Source organism: Schistocerca nitens, chromosome 9, assembly GCF_023898315.1.
Source record: "Schistocerca nitens isolate TAMUIC-IGC-003100 chromosome 9, iqSchNite1.1, whole genome shotgun sequence".
NCBI classification, from domain to species: Eukaryota; Metazoa; Arthropoda; class Insecta; order Orthoptera; family Acrididae; genus Schistocerca; species Schistocerca nitens.
This window is the reverse complement of record NC_064622.1, coordinates 22120238-22144681: the sequence shown is the minus strand read 5'-3', so window position 1 is coordinate 22144681 and position 24444 is coordinate 22120238. Positions and strand designations below refer to the sequence as shown.

General features: G+C 37.5%; 1 protein-coding gene across 1 annotated transcript in view; it reads left to right on the top strand.

Annotated features, from left to right (window-relative positions):
- Positions 1-23699, top strand: part of LOC126203032 (acidic fibroblast growth factor intracellular-binding protein) — a 103447-nt gene extending 79748 nt beyond the window's left edge. The window contains exon 8 of the mRNA XM_049937270.1: positions 23156-23699. Within this exon, the coding sequence (XP_049793227.1) occupies positions 23156-23234 (79 nt within the window). The 3' untranslated portion in view covers positions 23235-23699. The remainder of the gene's footprint in view (positions 1-23155) is intronic.
- Positions 23700-24444: the final 745 nt, after the last annotated feature.

Sequence of the window (24444 nt, the reverse complement as noted above, 5' to 3'; positions counted from 1 at the left end):
GTGAAATTTCAACATTCCAACTGCAATACCAGGGGAGAAAAAGAATTATTGTTCATTACTTTCCAATCTTCCCTTGTATTAAGTTACATTAAAGTTTCTTTTGCAACAACATCAGTTCTAGAACTAAAATTTACAATATATCTTATAGACCAGTACTTTAGAGACACTATTTCTTACTAATTCTAGTATACATCTACACACATAATCTGCAAGCCAATATATGCTGCACGGCAAGGGTTACCTTGTGACCACTACTAATCATTTCCTATTCTGTTATGCTTGAACATATAACGAAGAAAAATGACTGTCTTTATGCCTTCGTACAAGCCCTCATTCCTCTTATTTTTATGCTCGCTACATGAAATGTACTTTGGCAGCAGCAGAATTATTCTGCAGTCAGCTTCAAATGCCGATTCCCTAAATTTCCTTTAGAGTGTTCCACAAAAAGAACTTCATCTTCCCTCCAGGAATTCTCATTTGAGTTCACAAACAGGGTGTCTATGACCTGGAACAACCGAGAGATCCAGGTAAAACTCGGGAATTTTTTTATCCGGGACGAAACCGAGGAAATACTCGGGAATTTTTTTGAATCCCGGGAATTTTTCATTGTTTTTGTTCTCAGTTAAATTTTTGTTAATTTGACTGGTAAGAACCAATACCTATTACTGTATCCTGTTACTGCGGAATAATACTGCAGCAATAAAACATGAACGAGAGAAAAAACGAAAATAAAATTGCAAAGGAAATGCACCATATACAGCAACAAAACACAGTGCTCATACAAGCGTCTACCAACAGCAAAATGTGTCAAAGGCTTTAGGAAGACTATGCAGTGCTTCGTAACAACAAATTGCCTCCGATGAGCCTGACGTCACAACTGTTAACATTAGATTTGTTTTTAGCAGCTACGAGTGGGATCATGCGCATGCGCTGTTGAGTAGTATCTTCTTCCGCTTCTGGCTACAGAAACATGGCTGTTGGTTGTGTAAGCAGTCGCAAACAAAAAAAAAAAAAAAAAAAAAAAAAAAAAAAAAAAAGGAGGGGGGGGGGGGCAGCAGCAGCTAGGTGCTACCGGGAAAAATTTTACGGGCACACCCAAGCTGCCAGATTCATGCATGCGCAGCAGACCTGGATCTAGGAGTGGGGGGGGGGGGGGGCGGCAAATTCATATTCTTGAGGAAAAAACGTTTCACAAAGCGCCTAGCATCCAGCACACGTTGGTATGTCGATTATTCATATGACTCTGAAACATGTCCCTGTCGGTTTTTTAACATTGTTGAACACGAACACATTCTAAGTTGATTTCTGAATGAATCATAAATTGATTTCTGAATGCGTGCATAGTGTATGTGATGTCTCTGTCAGTGGAACCCTCATCACATCCAGAAATAAACTTTACTGCAGACAAAAGGGGCTATATGAGCTGAGCAGAGTATAGCCGAACGAAAAAAAGCCAACCACTTTCTGATTATGTGGTTGACCGGGTTTGTGAATGATGACTGTTGTTATGATTACCAGCGAAATCCATAGATTCAGAGTACCAGAGTGCGAATAAATGACTAACAGGAATAACAGGTAAGAAAGATTACGTATTATCTTCTCGGTGTATCCAAGAAAATGAAATTTTGACAGAAAATTTCTGGCCAGATCGCTATACTACTAAGGGCCAGTTGTACAGTCTCCGGCCAGCAGCCGCTTTAAGGTCTATTCTGGAAGTAGCGCGGAAAACGCGTTGTACGAACACGTAACAATGCTTAACCGAAGAATAATCGCAGGGTAACTAAACTGGTGATTCTGGCAGAGTTAGTGAAGTTAACTGGCGAATAAGCTTTGACATTGGCTGGAATAGATACAGAATTAGTGATAACAACACTGTTTGTTAGAACGAGGAAGGAAAAGAAATGGTGACATCACTTAAATTATGGAAGAATATACGATTCCAAATTTATATAAAAATTTTGCACTACTACTTTTCAGTCTCATGCTTGAGAAACTGGAGCATATGAATGAAGTGTAAAACTATTTCCTAATGTAAAGCTTTTTGCTTGTAGTAGGCCTAATAGTTATTTGATATTCGTACTTTGTGAATTATATTCTGCTGTGTTATGAAAATGACCATTTTTGCCAAAACAGTCTCGTTTATTTGGCATGTGTTATAATTGCTGCAGTATTAGAAAGGCCTATTTTGTTTTATCTAGCAGACAGTGACAAAATACACGTAATCAGGTCAAGAAACCACACCAGTCTTGGGCCTATTTGTATTAACCGCTTTTTCAGTATTAGACAAGGACATTTCGATTTTTCACGCAGCAAAACATTTGACGAACTTGGATGAAGTAACAGATTCTTTCACAGAAAGGAAAGCACGCCATGTAAAGCTGTAGCAAGATTAGAGAGAAAAAAATTCTAGGCGCTAAGGATTGAAGAAATGTGTACTGTCTTGCTTGTCTCTGCTGGTTTTATGTATCCTATACTTAATTTTATGTGACACAAAGCAGCAAGTTGTTAGCTAATAGGGAATAAAGAGTGCAAATTTTCTGAAGATTTTTTTTTTAAAAAAAAAGAGAGGGGCAGGATGTCAAACCGGCCGACTGGAAGCAGGAGAGGCACCATAGGGCATTTTAATTTCCACTGACCTGAATATAGTTTGATGCCATTCAGTACAAAATATACACATTTCAATTCCACAGACCGAAATACAGTGATGTGTGTATTCAGTATTCAGTTTATTCACCATTGACCACTTACAGCGGAATAGGTCTGAACATTAAATATAGAATTAACAATAACTTTACAGTAAAGTTTTTACAATTTAATTCCTTTTCTTTTAGGAATATTCTTATATACTAATGTCAATGATTACTTCAAAATATTCTGTTATCTTATAAAATGGGTGTTTGAGTAACCAGTCATAAACCTTACGTTTGAAAATATTACTGGTCAGTGACCGAGCAGATGCTGGAAGTTTGTTGAAGAGTTTTAAACTCATAATTTTGTGTGAGTTTGCAGTCTTTGTGAGTCTGTGTCTTGGTATGTCGAAGTCCAGTTTGCCTCTGGTGTTGTGGGGATGTATGTTCTCTCTCATCTTGAACTCATTTAAGTTGCTTTTGACATAAAGCAGTGCTGTGTAGATGTATAGATTCACCACAGTTAATATCATCTGCTTGATAAAGAGGGGGTGGCAGTGTTCCTTGGGCTTAACTTTGCTCATTATTCTGATTACTTTTTTTTGAATGTTCAGAATTTCACTGACAAAGCAAGAATGTCCCCATAACAATATGCCGTAGGAAACGTGTGACTGAAAGAGGCCAAAATATACCACCTTTAGATACTCATCAGTGACTACATCTGTCAGTCTCCAGATGAGATAACACACTCTTGCTATTCTCTTGCAGATATGGCTAATGTGTTCCTCCCAGTTTAATTTTGAATCAATGTAGAATCCTAACAATTTTATTGATTTGCTTTCAACAGCTGTAGTTAAACCCAGAATTAGTTCTTGTGTTTTATCAGGATTACACAGGAGTTCATTAGAAGAAAACCAATCCATTACTAGTTCTAGTTTTTCCTGTGTTGCCTGATGCAGTTCTGTTGTGTCATGGTGTGTATTGAGTAATGTTGTATCATCTGCATAACACACAACTGAATTTGCTCCTACATGGTAAGGTAAGTCATTAATTGCAATGATGAACAGAAAAGGACCTAGGACCGAGCCCTGAGGCACTTCAGTCCGAACTTCCTTCAGTGAGGAACATCTATTTTTAATTGATACATACTGTCTCCTGTTACTTAAGTATGATTCGATTACATCCAAAGATGGTTTTTGTATGCCATAAAATTCCAGTTTTGCAAGTAGGGTGTTAGATGGTATGCAGTCGAAGGCTTTGCTAAGATCACGAAGTACGACTGATACTAGATCCTTATTTTCGAATGCAGTTAACACCTGGTTAACAACTTCAGTGACAGCAGTAGTGGTATTTTTACCATGTTGATATGCAAACTGTCTGTTGGAGAGGAGATCATGCTTATCAAAATAGTTATTTACTTGACTGTACGTTACATATTCAAAAACTTTAGAGAAAATTGGGACAATAGAAACTGGTCGATAGTATTGGGGCAGATGCTTATCTCCCTTTTTAAAGACTGGTATCACTTTAGCAGTTTTGAGCGCATCTGGGAAAACTCCAGATTCTAAACACATATTAAAAATGAAAGAAAGAGGTTGACAGATAAGGTGTATTATTTTTTTCATTACATAGTTAGAAAACCAATAACAGTCCATACTTTTGGAGTTGGTGAACCTTGCCACAGCTTTTACAATATCCTCTGGGGTGACAACATTCCAGTGGAAAGTATACATCCTATGGGGCACAGCACCAAGATGATCTAGTGCACAAGTGCCATTTTGCTTGATTTTGTTTTTCAGCTCACTCACTGAGGTTAGGAAGTAATTGTTTCCTTCTTCTGGGACCAGCATTGCATCTTGTGTATGGGTTTGTGAATTATATTGGTTGATGATATCCCATGCTGCTTTACATTTGTTGAGAGCACTTTCAATGTAATAATGTTCACATGCTTGTTTTTTGGCCAAGGACAGTTTGTCTTTGTAGATTTTTTTACATTTTAGATAAGCTCTATAAGAAGTATTATCTAACTCAGGTCCTTGTTTACAAGAATTTTTATATATTCTGTACAGTCTGAGCATCTCCTCCCTAGTGAGAGCTAGCTCATCAGTATACCATTTTAGCTGTTTGTTTTTCTGTTTATGCTTAGGGCTACTTTTGATTAACGGTGAGCAGGAGTACCATAACTCTATGAGTATTTCCAGGAAGTTGTTAAACACCATTTCACCAGCACCCTCCTCAGGTTGTGTGTTGTATACAAAGTCCCAGTTAACATAAGATATTCTGTCAATAAATAAATTAATATATTCATCTTTCTGCCCTCTTACCCATGTGGCATTAGACTTGATTCTGACTGATTTGTCTGATTTCGGCAACTGATCACAAGGAGAATGTTAAAATCAATGGTTTGTGATCAGCTAGGGCGCCACTGGCAAGTCTGACGTCATACATATCTCTAGAAAAATTTACTATAATATTATCTAAGCACGCCTTATCCCGTGTTGGTGTGTAATTTGTACATTGTAAATTTAGTGATCTTAAGATATTAAAAAACGTTCTAGTAACATGTTCATCACTGTTGGCCATTTCAATGTTGAAATCGCCACAGATAATTAGTTTTATGTTAGATTTTAGTATTTTCCTCATAAGCAGCTCAAATCTTTCGAAAAATGTATTTACATCTCCTCCTGGTGATCTATATAAGCTAACGATTATGGTATTCTCTACGTTTAGTCTTATACAGCTAAATTCTGCATCTAGTTCTGCACAGTAAGAGCTAACATCTATTTTAGTAAACATTATACTATCTTTAACAAATATTAGGGCACCTCCATTCTTTCTTTCAGTTCTACACATAATGTCTCCAATAGCAGACCCTTGAGGAACAAAATATTGTACTTGATATTCTGTCAGCCAATGTTCTGAGATACAAACAACATCAACGTTTTCAATACTGCAAAAATGTTCTAATTGTAATACTTTGTTCCTAATGCAGCGAATGTTCGTTTGCATCACAGTAACAAAATGCTGTGTGAAGAGGTGTGGCGCTGCACTTTGGCACACTTAAGATCAAATAACATGTCTTTCAATTTCCCAGACACATATGTTTTATGTATCAGACTCTTCAGAAAGATGTGCGCTACAAAATAAACATATTTTTGAAAATTCGATTCCCCCCCCCCCCAAATTTTTGACATCCTATCTCAAACACTCGAGGGATGACACTATCTACTGTTGCCCCGGTTCGGAAATGTAGATATGGGTCTGATGCGCAGAGCAGTCTGAGTTATAATAGGGAAGTGGGTAGTCTCCATGTGATCCATGTTTACATTTAGTGATTTTGCTGTTTCCTCTTTGTGTACTGCACTCACACCAAATGAAAACAAAATTGATTTCTGTGGCCGGGAGCTATTGTGAATTAAAATACATTCACATAATTACAGAAGGCTAAAATACGTTATTAGTTACAGATTTTATTTTATTTCTGCATTACTGACAGTCAGCACTAATTGCCATGCAGAACAATGAAGTTATTTTTATCGGTTTTCTGTGAAATTTTCTTTTATTAACCTTCAAGTACATGCGCCGTTTCTGGTAACGTACAGTCAGGTGAGGGGTCTACAAGTACCCCCAAAAGTGTTTAGGTGTGCTTACAACTAATTACTGGAAATAACTTGGATATTTTTATATTTACATAATAAAAGACAACATATTTATTATTTCAGTCATTTATTGTGCTTATATTAATCAGATGAAGTTGAAGATGAAGATGAAAGGGGAGATATGATACTGCGTGAAGTGTTTGACAGAGCACTGAAAGACCTGAGTCGAAACAAGATCCCGGGAGTAGACAACATTCCATTAGAACTACTCATGGCCTTGGGAGAGCTAGTCCTGACAAAACTCTACCATCTGGTGAGCAAGATGTATGAGACAGGCGAAATACCCTCAGGCTTCAAGAAGAAGCAGGTGCTGACAGATGTGAAAATTATCGAACAATCAGTTTCATAAGTCACGGATGCAAAATACTAACGCGAATTCTTTACAGACGAATGGAAAAACTGGTAGAAGCGGACCTCGGGGAAGATCAGTTTGGATTCCATAGAAATATTGGAACACGTGAGGCAATACTGACCCTACGACTTATCTTAGAAGAAAGATTAAGAAAAAGCAAACCTACGTTTCTAGTATTTGTAGACTTAGAGAAAGCTTTTGACAATGTTGACTGGAATATTCTCTTTCAAATTCTGAAGGTGGCAGGGGTAAAATACAGGGAGCGAAAGGCTATTTACAATTTGTACAGAAACCAGATGGCAGTTATAAGAGTCGAGGGGCATGAAAGGGAAGCAGTGGTTGGGAAGGGAGTGAGAGAGAGTTGTAGCCTATCCCCAATGTTATTCAATCTGTATATTGAGCAAACAAAAGAAAAAATTGGGGTAGGTATTAAAATCCACGGAGAATAAATAAAAACTTTGAGGTTCACCGATGACATTGTAATTCTGTCAGAGACAGCAAAGGACTTGGAAGAGCAGTTGAACGGAATGGACAGTGTCTTGAAAGGAGGATATAAGATGAACATCAACAAAAGCAAAACGAGGATAATGGAATGTAGTTGGGTTAACTCGGGTGATGCTGAGGGAATAGATTAGGAAATGAGACACTTAAAGTAGTAAAGGAGTTTAGCTATTTGGGGAGCAAAATAACTGATGATGGTCGAAGTAGAGAGAATATAAAATGTAGACTGGCAATGGCAAGGAAAGCGTTTCTGAAGAAGAGAAATTTGTTAACATTGAGTATAGATTTAAGTGTCAGGAAGTCGTTTCTGAAAGTGTTTGTGTGGAGTGTAGCCATGTATTGAAGTGAAACATGGACGATAACCAGTTTGGATAAGAAGAGAATAGAAGCTTTCGAAATGTGGTGCTACAGAAGAATGCTGAAGATAAGGTGGGTAGATCACGTAACTAATGAGGAGGTATTGAATAGGATTGGGGAGAAGAGAAGTTTGTGGCACAACTTGACTAGAAGAAGGGATCGGTTGGTTGGACATGTTCTGTGGCATCAAGGGAGCACCAATTTTGTATTGGAGGGCAGCGTGGAGGGTAAAAATCATAGAGGGAGAACAAGAGATGAATACACTAAGCAGATTCAGAAGGATGTAGGTTGCAGTAGGTACTGGGAGATGAAGAAGCTTGCACAGGATAGAGTAGCATGGAGAGCTGCATCAAACCAGTCTCAGGACTGAAGACCACAACAACAACAACAACATTAATCAGTCTTTTCGGAAACTTTAAGCCATTTACAAAAACATATCATTTTGGTTTTCTGTTTGTATAGCTCAATTAAAATGACAAAAAAGTCAACAAATACTTACTTCTAACAAAACTTTTTTTTTTATTTTGTGCAGAATTGGAGCATAAAATCAAATGAAAATTATAAAACAGAAAAAACTAACTAGACACAAAAAAAAAAATAATAATAATAAATAAATAAATAAAAAAAGACACCACATTATTTGCCTACAAAATCATTCGTTTCCTTTGGCTTCACAGGACAAACAAAAGTTGATTGCCTTTGAATGAGGCTTACAAATACATTGTTTGCACGTGTTACGTGTTAAGAGTGCTCTTTTTATCTTTCGACTTGGGCAAATATAACACCTTCGCTTTTTAGAAGCACTAGGACCAGGCTTATCTGCATTAGGCATTGAAAGCATTTGTTCTTGGACAACCAATTTGCACATAATTTCCTGTACATCTTTGGCCAGCTTTGGGTTATTTTCTAATCTCCTGCAAATGTATGGCTTTACAAGACTCATTGCAGTGGACTTTATGTATTCTCTTCTGCTGACTTTTGTATTTGGATTAGAACCGACCCAAAGAACATATGCGTTAGCTAGAGAAATATTCAGCATTGCAGCAAAGATTGCGTTTGGCCATCTTCTTGTTCTACGTGAGCAAGAGTAATTTGAGCATTTCAAATCCAAGGCATCAACTCTTCCCGTAGTCGCATTGTAAAAGTCTGCAATTGCAGGTTTCTTCGATTGTTGATTGACAGACACTTCGTGATGCATGGAAGATAGTAAATCTACACTTTTATACCTCTTTGTAATGAATGATACCAAGGTCTAGTTCCGAACAAATGACTTTCTTGTTTGTTTTTTCGTACAGTACCCACGTATGTTAGTCCTAGTTTCAATAATTTGTCTACTAACTCAATAGACGTAAACCAACTGCCTCTAGTGATATTCTTATAGTTCCATAAAATGGCTCTGCAAGTTTTAGCATATCCTGTGTTGGCACTGCGAAAGGGATATTTCTTTGGGTAAGTAATGAATTTTCGCATCACAAATACACTGCATTTTCAGGCCATATTTTCCAGGTTTACTTTTGATAAACATTCTGAATGAGCACCTTCCTCGAAATTTTACCAACAGTTCATCAACACATTAATATTCTGAACAAGAATAGTTTGCGCTGTAGTTGCTAGTAAACTTTTCAAAAATTCCTCATATAAAAGCCAGTTTATCTGTAGATTTTCTTTCTTCTCATGTGCTGATGTCATCAAAGGTTACATTGAAATGAATGAATAAAAATCTGTGTATCCCCATTACACCTAGAAAAATGTGTCTTCCAGTAAAATCAACCGCCCATAGCAATCTAACATTTTCATGATTTGACTTGAATATCGACGTAAACATAAGTAATCCAAAGTAAGCTCGTAACTCGCAGCAATCAGTGTTGTTGGCATAATACGCCCATAATAATGGAGGTGAATATTTGTCCACAAGTTGTTTGCTGGCACAGTGCACGATAGTCTCAATCACATTATTGGTAAATAATAGTTCCTAACTATCTACAGGTGACATTTCATGTTTACAAGCAGCAGGTCCTTTCAGTCCCGCACGTTCTTGTACAATATTGTTCTGTCATACACGAGATGAATGTGGGGCAGATTTACTCCATTTGAATCTGTTCTTACCGTAAAAATAGTTCCCTGAGCTTTCTTCATCTTCTTCACTAGAAGAAGAGACACTTAGCTCCATCTCTGAACCAGAAAGGTGTTCACTGTGTATCAAATCATGATCACTGCTGTCATCAACATCTGCGTCTGGGTCATTTAGTTCTGTGTCTTCACCTTCTGAGTCAGTGCCTTCTTCCAACAGTTGTGCAATACTCTCATCACGAAGAAAGCAAGTCATTGTTGTAAATATACTGAAATAAGAGGAAATTACTGTATTAGCATATTGTAAATAAATACTATGTAAAAGCACGCGTGGGGTCTACAGGTACCCCAACAATGAAAAACAGGCACTTACTGTTGCAAGAGCGCGGTGCACGTCCACATATTGCAAGCACATTGAGAATACCTACAATGACGAGTCTGTAGTGCGCCAACAACGGAAATTATAAACCAAAAATGTAGCGTGGGGTCTGCTGAGACCCCACCTGTGTAATTAAAGGTTAATCTTTCCCACTGAGGCAGTCAATATATTTGAAACGAAATGTTTAATTCCAAACTATTGCCTAGTTTCAACTGTTCGGTGCATTTTAAGTGTATGTTTTCGTCTTCTAGCACGTATGGAATTATGCCATAACAAAGAACGAAACATGAGATAACAAAGTACTGGCACCCAAGGAAATTTACATCCTGAAAACCACATTGAAAAGCTTAATATCAGGTCGAGGCCTACTTCACTGAGAATCTGTTTAACTCATTTAAAAATGAGCTCTTTGATGATGAGCCATTTAGAAGAATTTAGAGCCCAGAAGATTACACATTTATGCCGTTATTAAAAAATTTACTGGCACATTTGTCTGATATATCTTAAAATGTAATATGTGCACAAAAGGCCAACATTATATGTGAAGCTTAGCTTCGCTTGCAGTGTATTGGCCTTAGAGGCCAATATTATATGTGAAAGCTTTGTTTTTCTTGTAGCAACATTATATATATAAATTTAACCCATTAACTTTTCCTGTTCATGTGTTCGCGCTACTTGACAGTGATATTGCTATTGGCTGACTACACCACGTGTCCGAAGCTCTGTATATCTGCTGCCATCAGCTGGCGAGATCAGGTGACATGAGCTATGACTGGCTTACAAATATGCATCGCAATCTCGATTTCAATGCTTCAGAAAGCACATGCGATGTTTGGTGAAATTCGAATTTATACTTTCGTAATACGAAAATATGCAGCGTTCATGTTACTGCATATCAAACATCTTTCCAAAAGGTGTTTTTTTCCCCTGAGTTTCATTTTCTAAAGCGCCGGGAAATTCCACGCCTGTTTATAAAACCATAACCATTCAAAGGATTGATAAGTTATACAGTTCCAAGAGAAAATATACTGTCAATTAACAGGGAAAAACTATGTTTCCTCCTGGGAGAAAGTGTATTTTTAACTGGGAAATCCAGGAGAAATCCGGGAATATTTTTTCCTTTTCCACGTATACACCCTGACAAAGCTTATTAGTAACACTTAGGTGATGATTGATTCTACCATTAATAAATCTAGTGGCACGATTCTGAATTGCTTCGATGTCTTCCTTTAGTCTGACCTGGCGGGGATCCCATAAACTCGATCACTGTTCAATAATGAATCATATTGGATTCTATGCACAGTCTCGTGTACAGATAAACCACACTTTCCTAAAATTCAATCCATAAACCAATGTTGACCATTTGCCTTCCCTGCTTCTGTCCTGATGTGGTCATTCTGTTTCATATTGCTTTTTGTATCTCCACTGCAGTGTGTATGAATTGTTGTATACAATGCATTACATTGTATTTTGTTTCACACTAACTTTAGTTCAAGCACTGCTGGCCTTTTTTTACGGAACTATAGTTGCACCTCGAATCTGTTTATTTTTTATTACATTTGGTAGGAGTTGGTTTTTGAGCATTTATGTATGCTGCCTTTTATAAATGTAAGGACTTGGTAGTTGATCTATCTCTGACTATCTAAAATGACTGTACTTTTAGGATCATTCATACTGTTTGGTTTCCTGCTTTGATTGTTATTCTATTCTATGTATCATAATATAGACACCCGTAATTAATAGTATTAATAACAACCATTATGTATTCTGAAATCAGTAAATGCCTCTTGCAGACATTGGGCTATGTATCACATCCACTCCAGCCAATTACTCAAACCATTTTATTTTGTAAAACAAATTGTAGTTGAATATTACATGCATTGTCATAGATCCCTTACAGTAATATTAGATGAATAACATTGCCTTACAGTTATGAAGCTACTATTATACATAGAGACTGTTTCTCCCGGCTTTCATATTGTGCAGTGAATGCCCTGAGACAATGGGAAAAACTTGGGAATTCATCTGGGTGAGACCCAGGAAAAACCTGGGAATCTTGTGGATCTTGGAATTTTTTGTTATTGTAGTTTTCAGTTACATTTTTCTAATTTTGATTGGTAAGAACAGGTAACTCTTACAAAGCATTCTACTACAGAGTAATACTGCTGCAATAAAACTAAACTGGTGAATGACACCAGAATAAAACTTTAGCTGCAATATAATGCCCCATTTGCAACAACAAAAAACAGTGCACACACAAGCACATGCAGACAGCAAAATGTGTCAAAGACTATGCAATACTTTGTAATGACAAACTGCTTTCAACGCGTCTTTCTCGCAGTCCTCATTTTGATGAACATGACAACATAACTGTTCACATTTGTAACAGATTGCAGGAAAATATTGTGAATGGTGGTTTGAGAAATGTTACTTTCAAAATAAATTTACTTTTACACAAGGTGGATTATGTTACGTGTCAGAATGTGTGATGAATTTCATAAATCATAGAGCGTTAGACTCTCAAACGAAACTTAACACTGAAGTCCACCCAGTTAGAAAAAATTTTGTTCTCAGGAGACCAGCCATTTATGCCGGTACTTAATATTTTACTAGTACATTTCTGTTTGAAATATCTTAAAAGGTAACACATGCTAAAAAAGACCAACTTTCAAGGTTGGTTTTTCAATTTATTATAGCTTTTTATCATAAAAGAAGGTTGTATACCTGGGAGAATCCTGCAGATACTAAAAGGTATCAGATAGATTATATAATGGTAAGACAGAGATTTAGGAACCAGGTTTTAAATTGTAAGACATTTCCAGGGGCAGATGTGGATTCTGACCACAATCTATTGGTTATGAACTGCAGATTGAAACTGAAGAAACTGCAAAAAGGTGGGAATTTAAGGAGATGGGACCTGGATAAACTGAAAGAACCAGAGGTTGTAGAGAGTTTCAGGGAGAGCATAAGGGAACAATTGACAGGAATGGGGGAAAGAAATACAGTAGAAGAAGAATGGGTAGCTCTGAGGGATGAAGTAGTGAATGCAGCAGATGATCAAGTAGGTAAAAAGACGAGGGCTAATAGAAATCCTTGGGTAACAGAAGAAATATTGAATTTAATTGATGAAAGGAGAAAATATAAAAATGCAGTAAATGAAGCAGGCAAAAAGGAATACAAACGTCTCAAAAATGAGATCGACAGGAAGTGAAAAATGGCTAAGCAGGGATGGCTAGAGGATAAATGTAAGGGTGTAGAGGCTTATCTCACTAGGGGTAAGATAGATACTGCCTACAGGAAAATTAAAGAGACCTTTGGAGAGAAGAGAACCACTTGTATGAATATCAAGAGCTCAGATGGCAACCCAGTTCTAAGCAAAGAAGGGAAGGCAGAAAGGTGGAAGGAGTATATAGAGGGTTTATACAAAGGCAATGTACTTGAGGATAATATTATGGAAATGAAAGAGGATGTAGATGAAGACGAAATGGGAGATAAGATACTGCGTGAAGAGTTTGACAGAGCACTGAAAGACCTGAGTCGAAACAAGGCCCCCGGGAGTAGACAACATTCCATTAGAACTACTGATGGCCTTGGGAGAGCCAGTCATGACAAAAGTCTACCATCTGGCGAGCAAGATGTATGAGACAGGCGAAATACCCTCAGACTTCAAGAAGAATATAATTATTCCAATCCCAAAGAAAGCAGGTGCTGACAAATGTGAAAATTACTGAACTATCAGTTTAATAAGTCACAGCTGCAAAATACTAACGCAAATTCTTTACAGACGAATGGAAAAACTGGTAGAAGCGGACCTCGGGGAAGATCAGTTTGGATTCCGTAGAAATGTTGGAACACGTGAGGCTATACTAACCTTACGACTTATCTTAGAAGAAAGATTAAGAAAAGGCAAACCTACGTTTCTAGCATTTGTAGACTTAGAGACAGCTTTTGACAATGTTAACTGGAATACTCTCTTTCAAATTCTGAAGGTGGCGGGGGTAAAATACAGGGAGCGAAAGGCTATTTACAATTTGTACAGAAACCAGATGGCAGTTGTAAGAGTTGAGGGGCATGAAAGGGAAGCAGTGGTTGGGAAAGGAGTGAGACAGGGTTGTAGCCTCTCCCCGATGTTATTCAATCTGTATATTGAGCAAGCAGTAAAGGAAACAAAAGAAAAATTCGGAGTAGGTATTAAAATTCATGGAGAAGAAGTAAAAACTTTGAGGTTTGCCGATGACATTGTAATTCTGTCAGAGACAGCAAAGGACTTGGAAGAGCAGTTGAACGGAATGGACAGTGTCTTGAAAGGAGGATATATGATGAACATCAACAAAAGCAAAACGAGGATAATGGAATGTAGTCAAATTAAATCGGGTGATGCTGAGGGAATTAGATTAGGAAATGAGACACTTAAAGTAGTAAAGGAGTTTTGCTATTTAGGGAGTAAAGTAACTGATGATGGTCGAAGTAGAGAGGATATAAAATGTAGACTGGCAATGGCAAGGAAATCGTTTCTGAAGAAGAGAAATTTGTTAACGTCGAGTATAGATTTAAGTGTCAGGAAGTCGTTTCTGAAAGTATTTGTATGGAGTGTAGCCATGTATGGAAGTGAAACATGGACGATAACTAGTTTGGACAAGAAGAGAATAGAAGCTTTCGAAATGTGGTGCTACAGAAGAATGCTGAAGATAAGGTGGGTAGATCACGTAACTAATGAGGAGGTATTGAATAGGATTGGGGAGAAGAGAAGTTTGTGGCACAACTTGACTAGAAGAAGGGATCGGTTGGTAGGATATGTTTTGAGGCATCAAGGGATCACAAATTTAGCATTGGAGGGCAGCGTGGAGGGTAAAAATCGTAGAGGGAGACCAAGAGATGAATACACTAAGCAGATTCAGAAGGATGTAGGTTGCAGTAGGTACTGGGAGATGAAGAAGCTTGCACAGGATAGAGTAGCATGGAGAGCTGCATCAAACCAGTCTCAGGACTGAAGACCACAACAACAACAACAACAACAACAACATAGCTTTTTATTAGATTTCAAATTATACAGTCACGATAACAAGAAGTATTATCATCCGTAAGAAAAACTGTGAAACGGATTCTTGAGCAATTGCACACACAATTAGGTTTTGTATGGAAAGGTCGAAGTACTCAACAGAACATGTGTTCAGCCAGGTAACCCACAAATGTTCAGTGCACAGCAGAGAAATTTATAATCATGCTTGCCAGAAATATTCAACTGCTGCAATTTAAGCTGTGTTCTTATGACCCTGCCTGATCACGCCCTCAGAGAGAGAGAGAGAGAGAGAGAGAGAGAGTGAGGGAGAGAGGGAGGGGGGGGGGATTTGACAACCAGTATTATAAGTGAAAGCTTGGCTGTTCCAATAACTATGTTGTGTGTATATTAACCATTAACTTCTCCTGGTTGTGTTTTTGTGCTGCTTAACATTGATATTGCTATTGGCCGAGTACATCAGGTGTCCTATATTCTGAATGTCTGCTGTCATTGGCTGGTGAGTTTACGTGACATGTGCCATGATTAGCTGACAGTCTCGATTTCAATGCTTTGGAATCTACTGTGCTGTATTTGATGGAATTCCTGTTGCTGTATTTGGTGAAAATCCTATTTATACTTTCATAATGTGAAAATATGCAGTCTAATAGTTGCCGCGATCTTTGCACAGTGTGTTGTTTTTGGCTCGGTTTTGTTTCCTAAAGTGCCAGAAAGTTCTAGGCTATCTTATAAAACCTTCATCATTCAAAGGATTGATAAGTTTTACAGCTCTGAGGGAAAGTATATTGTCATTTAACACGGAAAAAATGTCCTGTCACCTGGGATATTGTGTATTTGCAGCGGGGAAAAAGTGTATTTTTAACTGGGAAATAGTCAAGAATGTGTCTTTTCTTGTCCATGTGTACACCCTGGGTGTAAGATTATTTAGCTTCTGGATATGTAATACTTAGCTTTTTGGAATGAAGAATGAAAAGAGTAAAAAATTGTTACTGTCAGTTGTCTCTCTATGATATTATTAGTTTTATGTAATATTGCGTGATTAGTGTGGTTTCTTCTATAGGTGCAGCTCCAGCTTTATTACACAAATTCTAATATTTGTATAGTTATAACTATTGGTTGTATTATTTGTTTTTTTTTTATTATTACTATGTAGTATTTTACACTTTTTAATTATTGTATCACATTATATTCTCACTTCATTATACTTTACTGTCTTCGTATGTGGACTGTGCATATCTCTGTGAGATGTGTTAGCAGTGGGTATTCTCTATTATATAGAGACAGATTTATTTTAATTTTACTTGTGACTGGAATGGGGGACGTGTGACTGATCACACACTTTAATGTGGGCTGTTATTAATGCAGCACCAACAGGGGCGAAATGAATGGAATGAAGAATACTCCTTGGTGCCCCCCCCCCCACTCCTCTCCAAATGAAGACTGGATCTCAAGATGTTTTAGGTAGATTATCTAATTATTTTTTTTAGTAGATTGTTTTGAGATAGTTGGTGCCTTTCATTACTCGCCTGTCATTTCAGATTTTTCAGCATTTCTGTTGCATACTTCCATGAGTCAGACAGACTTGTTGTCTCACCTTATCCTAGGGTCTGAGTGCCCTGCCACTTGTTTATAACCCTTTCCAGTCAACTCCCCTTTCCTCTGGGTGGCAGTATCTAATAGTTCCGAATGCTATGAGTAGTGTTTTCATATTTAAAAGTATCTGTCGACGGTACTGGGATTTTGTCTTTTGAAATTGGTCTAGTGTTTAGTGTGTAGTGAACATTCTCTCCCCATCATGAATTGAATTAGCTATTCCGAGAGGGGCGTGACCGAACAAGCTTGTGTCAGCGACCCCAACTGGTGAGTGACGTGTTGTGTCTCATTTCCAGTCATTGGTGTTAAGTTTTGCCTTCTCCTGCTTGATCATATTTTTATTGGACTCTTGTATGCTGTACATTTCTAGCTAAAATGTGTTCTAATCAGAACATGGCAGGCATGGATTTGATGTATGGACGTGCAAATTGCAATGCTAGAAGGTGTCCTAATGGACATTTACTGAACAATAAGACCTTTCAAAGAATACATGAATATCTTGTGGAGACAAACTCTTTTGAGAAATGGTCATTACATTGTAGAAGATCAGATAGTGTTAGAACACCTGATTAAGATCAAATACTTCATCATATTGAGGACAATAATGGCAGCAATACCACAAAAATAGCAGAATGTGAGTCACATGACTGTGTGAAAACTATAATTAAGAGAGCAACTCTCTTATTCATACCATCTTCAAAGAGCACAAGGTCTTATTGAAAAACATTTTAAATCCAGAATAGCTTTTTGTACTTGGAGATGTGTGCTCAGGACTAACACTTTTTGTCTACCGTCATAATGAAGCAACATATACCAGGAATGGGTGGATGAGAATCCTTTTTCAGTTTAGGAAACAAGACATCAACAACAGTTTAACATTAATGTATGTGCTGGCATAATTGGACACAGATTAATTGGACCTTTTTCAGTTGTCAGAGACTGCAGTCGTGTGTGTGAGTTGCATTATTGTGATTGTGTGTGTGTGGTCTATTTTTGATGAAGGCCTTGCTGGCCAAAAGCGTATTTGTGACAGACTTTTTGTTGTGCCTATCTGTGACTCAGCATCTTTGGTATATGGTGAGTGGCAATTTTCCTTTTCATAATATTGTTACATTTCATCCCGGATTTTCAACTGTTTAATTCGACCTTCTGTTTTCTGTGGAACACTGACTGGAACTTCATCCAGTGATTTGTTAATGGAACATTTAAATGCTTTGTTGGAAGACATCTTGCATCGAAACATGTGGTTCCTGCACAAATGAGGCATCACCTTAACCTTATTTTGATCTTCAAGTAGGGGCAATTTTAAATCAGCATTTCCCAAAAAATGGATATGTCATGGGGCAGCAATATCTTGGCCTGCTGGATCTCCTGATCTCAATCCATTAGAGTTTTATTTTTGGGTCCGTTTAAAGGACATAGTATATTCATGACTTGTTGCAAATTTTGAAATTCTTTGCCAGCATGTTCAAGAAAGATTTCAGTAAGAATAGCAGACACCTGGAAAATGGGAGTGAGTAAGCCAGTCCATGATATGGTGTTGTAGGTACCTTGCTCACTCAGTCTGATCTAGATTCCTTACAAACAATCAGCATTTAAGTACTTTATTTTCTAAGGTCTTTCTTTTGTAGGGTGTAATTTCCAAGTAGCCTACCAATGAATTGAAGTCTTTACCACTGTGACTGAATCTAAGCAGTCAATCCAATAAATATTGTATATCAGACATTTGCAAATCATTTGTTATTCTGTTATGTAAATAATTGTCTAGTTCCTTTAATTTAGAGCCAATTATCATTCAGGTTGATGATATCCATGTAACATTTAACAGAAATATCCCCCCCCCCCCCCCAAAAAAAAAAAAACAAGTTGCGTTTGATTGTGTCTTCAGTTTGCAGTTAATATTATCCTGTTCCACTTCCATGTGTCACATGTGCAGTAACATGCTACATCGCTCCATGTGAGACTTTGCAGATCCTTGCACACATTCTTGTTCAGTTTTTACATTGTGCTTTTTCTTCTTTAATTTTTAATGTACTGTAATCTGCTAGTGTACATTTTTATAGACCTTGTTCAACTATTCATTTGAATTTCAGTCTTTGAGCCCCAAACACTTATTTATCCAATTTGTGTAACATATTTAATACACCTCTGCAAAAAGGAATTGTCCCCAATAGATTAAAACTGGCTGTAGCGATACATCTCTTTAAAAAATGAGATAAAAGTAATGTCACAAACTATAATCCAATTTCCCTTTTAATTATCTTTTGAAAAATTAGTGCACATTACCCTTAACATAAGTCAGATTGGGTTTTGTGCTAGTCTTTGTACTGAAGTAGCAACATTCTCTTTAAATGATGAAGTTTCTGCAGCGATTAAAAAATAAAATAAAATATATTCCATTAGATATTGTTTATGAGCTCTCGAAATCCTTCAGTTGTATAAACCATCAAATCCTTATGAAAAAATGGTATATTATTGTCTAAGTGGTTCTGTAGGTTTGTTGCTTCAGTTATACCTAAAGGTATAAGCAGATGACAATGCTGAACGGCTCATCTGGAGAACCTGCCTCATCTGAATGGGGGCGTTTAGTTGTGTGCTGCAAGGCTCTGTTTTTGGTCTGCTGCTGTTTCTTATTTTCATTAATGATCATGTTTGTTCCAGTAAAAGGAGTAAATTTACCTCTTTTGCAGGTGATACTGCAATACTCATTGACAAATAATTGTCAGATAAAAATCTTGAAAAACTATGAACCAAATTTTTACTGGAATTTTAAATGGTATCTCAGTCAATGCAGAGAAAACCCATTATACACTGATAGTCAAAACATTACGACCACTGCCCACTGCATTGTTGGATGGCTCTTGGTGGCGTTGCTGGCATGTGATGCAGTAACAAAAGTATGTCAATGGAGCAGGCGCGGATGGGGCATCATCCTAGCACAGATATGGGCTGCAAAGAGGGAAAACCATTGAGATAAACGACTTTGAGAAAGGGCAGATTATTATTACACTAAGCCCGTGAACGAAGATCTTGAAAACGGCAAAGGTGGTAGAATGTTCACGTGCTACTGTCATGAGCACCTATGGAAAGAGAAAGGACAGTGAAACTACCACTAGGCATTAAATGGTTGAACGTGGAGCTCCACAGCAGATCACCCATACGTGCTCACATGCTGACTCGATATCATCATCAGTTACAGGTGCCGTGAGCACAGGACTATAATATTCGCCTGTCAGTCAATGGAAACGTGTCAGCTCTTCGGGTGAACTACGTTTTTGCGATACTACGTCGATGGTTGTCTCCACAAACGGTATTGTCGAGGTGAATGGCGACTTCAAACGTACAGCACACCACTGATGCAGGATGATGGAAACAGTATTATGCTATGGGAGACATTCTTCTGCGATTGCAGGGGCGTGTTGTAGTAATCAAAGACATGCTGAGAGCTGCGAACCACCTGCATCCCTTCATGCTTGATGTCTTCTCCGACACCAATATCAACTTGTAGCAGTGTAATCATCTGTATCTCAGAGCCAGAACCATGGTACAATGGTTTTAGGAGCATTTGAGTGAAACCACGTTGATCTCTCGGCAACCAAATTCGCCCGATGTAAGTCCTATGGAATCTATCTGTGTCACTATCAAATGGTTTTGCTGCGTACACAAAACAGCGGCCCGCTATTTACACAAATTACATGATCTGTGCATAGAAATCTAATGCCAGATACCTCTGCAAACCTACCAACAAACGGTCAGATCCCTATACACAGAATCAGTGATGTATTTTGTTCTAAAGATGGACAAACAAGCTATTAAGTTGGTGGTCATAATGTTTTGGCTCATCACTATATAAGGTTCCATACACCACAAAGAAACCTTGAAGAAATTAACGTAAAGTGTAGAGATCAGCCAGTACAAAAAGTGGCGGATACAAAATTAATGGGTGCACATGCAGGATGAGTCAAAAAGGACTGTAAAATTTTGGAACGATATAGAAATATATTGAGGTAACTTACAGAATCAGTAGATGTGTTATTTTGTAGCAAACAGCCTCAAGTTTGATTGACGTAGTGCATCAGTGTCCCATTCTACCACCAGGAATGCAAGAATAGTGCACATTTAAAATGTGCTTCATTCAATGTGGTTTTGGTTTCACTGGTATTGTATATCTGGATATGCTTGAAAACTTATCCTCATTTCCTCATGAAGTTTGAGGTTTCGTTGATAATCACTTCCCACGTCAGTGGATTGGCTGTGAAGGACAAGTTGCATGGCCACCTCGCTCCCCAGACTTGACGCCACTGGATTTCTTCCTCTGGGGTTTCTTTACAGAGTGTGTGTGTTTTCCTCCCCTACCAACAATTTAGCCAGCTCTAACGGTTTCGGCGACAAGAGAAGCGGTGCAAAACTGGATTGCAAACTGCATACTTCTCTTACTACAGTTGACTTTCTTGAAATGTTTAGCCGATCCTCTTCTCTGGATACATGGCTGCATCGATCTCCACAACTTCTTCTCTGAAGAAATGAAGCTGGTTGGACATAAGTATACAAACTCTAGCAAGTCATCTGTGTCGTTAACCATTAGATACTAATGAAATAGAATTACAGTGTGGTGGATTTAATAACCACCAGAAATTCTTGCTTCTAGCAAGTCTAATACCGAGATTAAGTAAGAGCCTCTAGACAAAACATGTTTCAATTGTCTATAACAATTACAATTATTCGACCACCAAGGAATAACACATAATTACTCCTTGTACTTTCCATACAGGTTCTATGGCACGAGTGGCGAACACTTGTCGGCGTTGTTTGTCTGACGCAGCTCCTGTCCTCCCATGACCAATGTCCACCCTGCACACACAGACATGTGTTGCACAGTAAATAGGCTCTCTCTCTCTCTCTCTCTCTCTCTCTCTCTCTCTCTCTCTCTCTCTCTCTCTCTCTCTCTCTCTCTCACACTCATCTTTAAAACATTGCTTGTCCAAGGCGGCAGAAGGATGAGAGGTTCCAGAATTTACATGGAAATTCTCGTATCACTACACAGCCTCTATAGAACGTTAAGTAAATAAAATAAAATACTCATTTTAGTAGCTCGTTGTGTCAATGATTGCAGAAACTAATGACCAGCAATATTAATTTGGGCATGATTGTGCAGAAAGAGATTTTTTAAACAGTAAATTGTATTACTATCATGGGCTGGTTTTTGGAACTGACTGACTGTTTCTGTGGTTAAGTTGCTTAGACCTCTCTTGCTGAACGTCTTGGTGCAGCAATTCTGTTTCATGTTTTCTGTAAAGCAGTTCATGCAGTGTTGGAATGATTTCATAAGATGGTCACACTCAGTTGCGGTTCCTCTCCCCCATGACAAATCCTTACCTGCTTGAGCTAGTTCTCCACCTCTAACAGCCTCCATGTTTTCTTGTCTTTTAATCTGATAGTATACATAACTTCCAGAGAGATGACAGTTAGAAAGATTTTGTATGCAATTCAGTCTCATTTACCATGTAATATTTTATAATTTATCTGTTCACTGATGTATGGTTAAAATTTCCTTCAGCTGTTGTGGTACGAATCTTAAACAGGATGAGGGAGGCTTCACTAGGAATAGTCTTACTACGATGTGTTTTCTCTTCATAGCAATTGGTGAGGACTGGGTACCTTATAGCTGGCAGTCAGTTATTCTAAACATTATACCAAACTTATATATCTTGGCTATTTATCAAACTGAAAAACAGTTGCGGGTGTTGCACAGAGGAAGGTAATGTAGTGAATAATATCTCAAACCCCCCCCCCCCCTAGCCATTGTTCTATTTTTTTTAATGTATGATGATGATGATGATGATTTTTACTCCCCCTCTCCACTTACTCTTAGTTGTTAATCCATCTGTGTTTCTCCATACTGAAGTTACCATGTATGATCTTTGACCACCTACCCCTTCATATTTTGTCTCCTCTCTTTCCTGCATCAGTGTGACCGGCATTTCCTTTCCAACCACCCCAACCTATCCCTTCTTCCTCCTCAAGAAAGGTAATAATAGTTCCCAAAGTTAGAATTATTTCTTTTATGTGGGTCTAGCAGCAGTATTAAGAATTTTGCCAGCTGAAAGTAAGCACAGGCTAGCCATTCTGTCTTGCACGCTCACTGTCAGTGTTTTGTTTAATTTTGGCTTTGGAAAGAAAAATAAACAAAAACTTTGAGAGCAATTTAACTCTTACATATAACATTGTTCTTCAGTTAGGCAATGATGTAAACTTTCAGTACCAGTGATGATGATAACCACAGTACAATAAGGAAGAAGAGATTAATATAGATATCTTTATTTAAGCTGTGTCAATATTTGATCAACTATCACTCTCTGGCATATAAACATATGTGTTATATGCAGTGCTAATGAAAAGAGTAGTGCTGTCTTTCTACTGTCACTAACTGCATGAATGTGATCACTGATCTAGTAGGATAGTAGTTTTGAGAAACACAAATGACACACATCAGTATATAATAATTCACCAGGTACAAGCCATAGCCATTAAATTGCAGATTTTTATTATTTTGTTTCTGAAACCACAAAAAGTAATACCAAGAAACATTTGACTTTTCAGGGAACCTGAATTGAAAGCAGCTTGGGAGCGATACATGAGTGTGATCATAAGCTGTCTTCTGCGCATGTATCATACGTGATGGAATCATCATGTGTAATTTGTGTCCTGATTGTGGAAGGTTGGTTACAAAACAAATTTTGAAATGTATAATATTTGGTTTTATTTCTTACATACCATGTACAAGATGTATTATATACTGTGTATTTTTGTACAAAGTTTATTTAAATGAAAAATACAGCATTCTACATTGCTTATTGTCCTATTTTTACTCAAAAGAGACTATAACCTGTGACCCTATTGCCCTTCATTTCTTTTTTTCAATGGGTTTCTATTTTCACATAAATATGGAATGTCCATATGAGATCTGAAGCTAGTTAGAACGCTTTAAGCCTGTAATGTTGAGGCATCATGTTCTGGAGCAAACAGGTTTTCTCATTTTAGAAGGGGAATACATTTACTATAACATAGGCATTGATAACAGTATTTTTCTTTTTATTAATTTGATAATTTTTTTGCAATAATAGCTTTACAATACACTAGAGGTAATAACAGTATTATAAAATAATGTACTCTGTTATATAAAATTCTCAATAAAAATTTAAAGAAAATAACACTTGTAAAATCTCTGAAATAATGAATTACAACCTCCTCTCACAATTATCTAAAAAAATAAATACTTCAAACATATATTAATCAGCAGGAAGGCTGACTTTCTGGAAGACATTTTTGTTGATGGATTCTAGACTACTTTAATGCAAGTAGTCCAAATAGTACAACAATACATATTAATGTGTACCTTACAACTTAAGTTGCAATCACCATGAGGTCTCCATCATCTAAGTTAGGAACTTGTTACCTGCATATGTTGGGATATACAGGACTGTGAGGACCATTAAGGGTTTCTGGTCCAAATACAATGGCAGTTGTGTAAAATGCAACTAATGAAATTTTATGTAGAGCCAGCTTTATGATGGCAAGTCATTTGATGACATGTTACACATTACTTCTGACATTACAGACACAGGAAGTCATATATAACAAACAAAATAATTAGATCTTTAATTATCTGAATAGCTACATAGAGTGTCGAATAGCACTGACTGCTGAAAGCAGTGCAACATAAGAATTGCCTATTGGCCAGTGTGGGGGCAATGCACACGCAAAACAAAGTAGGGATTTTTTTCATCTGCTCTTCACTACTGCAGTTAGGTAAAGAGTAACTCAGTGTTTGATGGTTTGCAGAACTAAGTTGCCCTGTTTTCCACTAGCATTTTTCAGAATTTTTATTC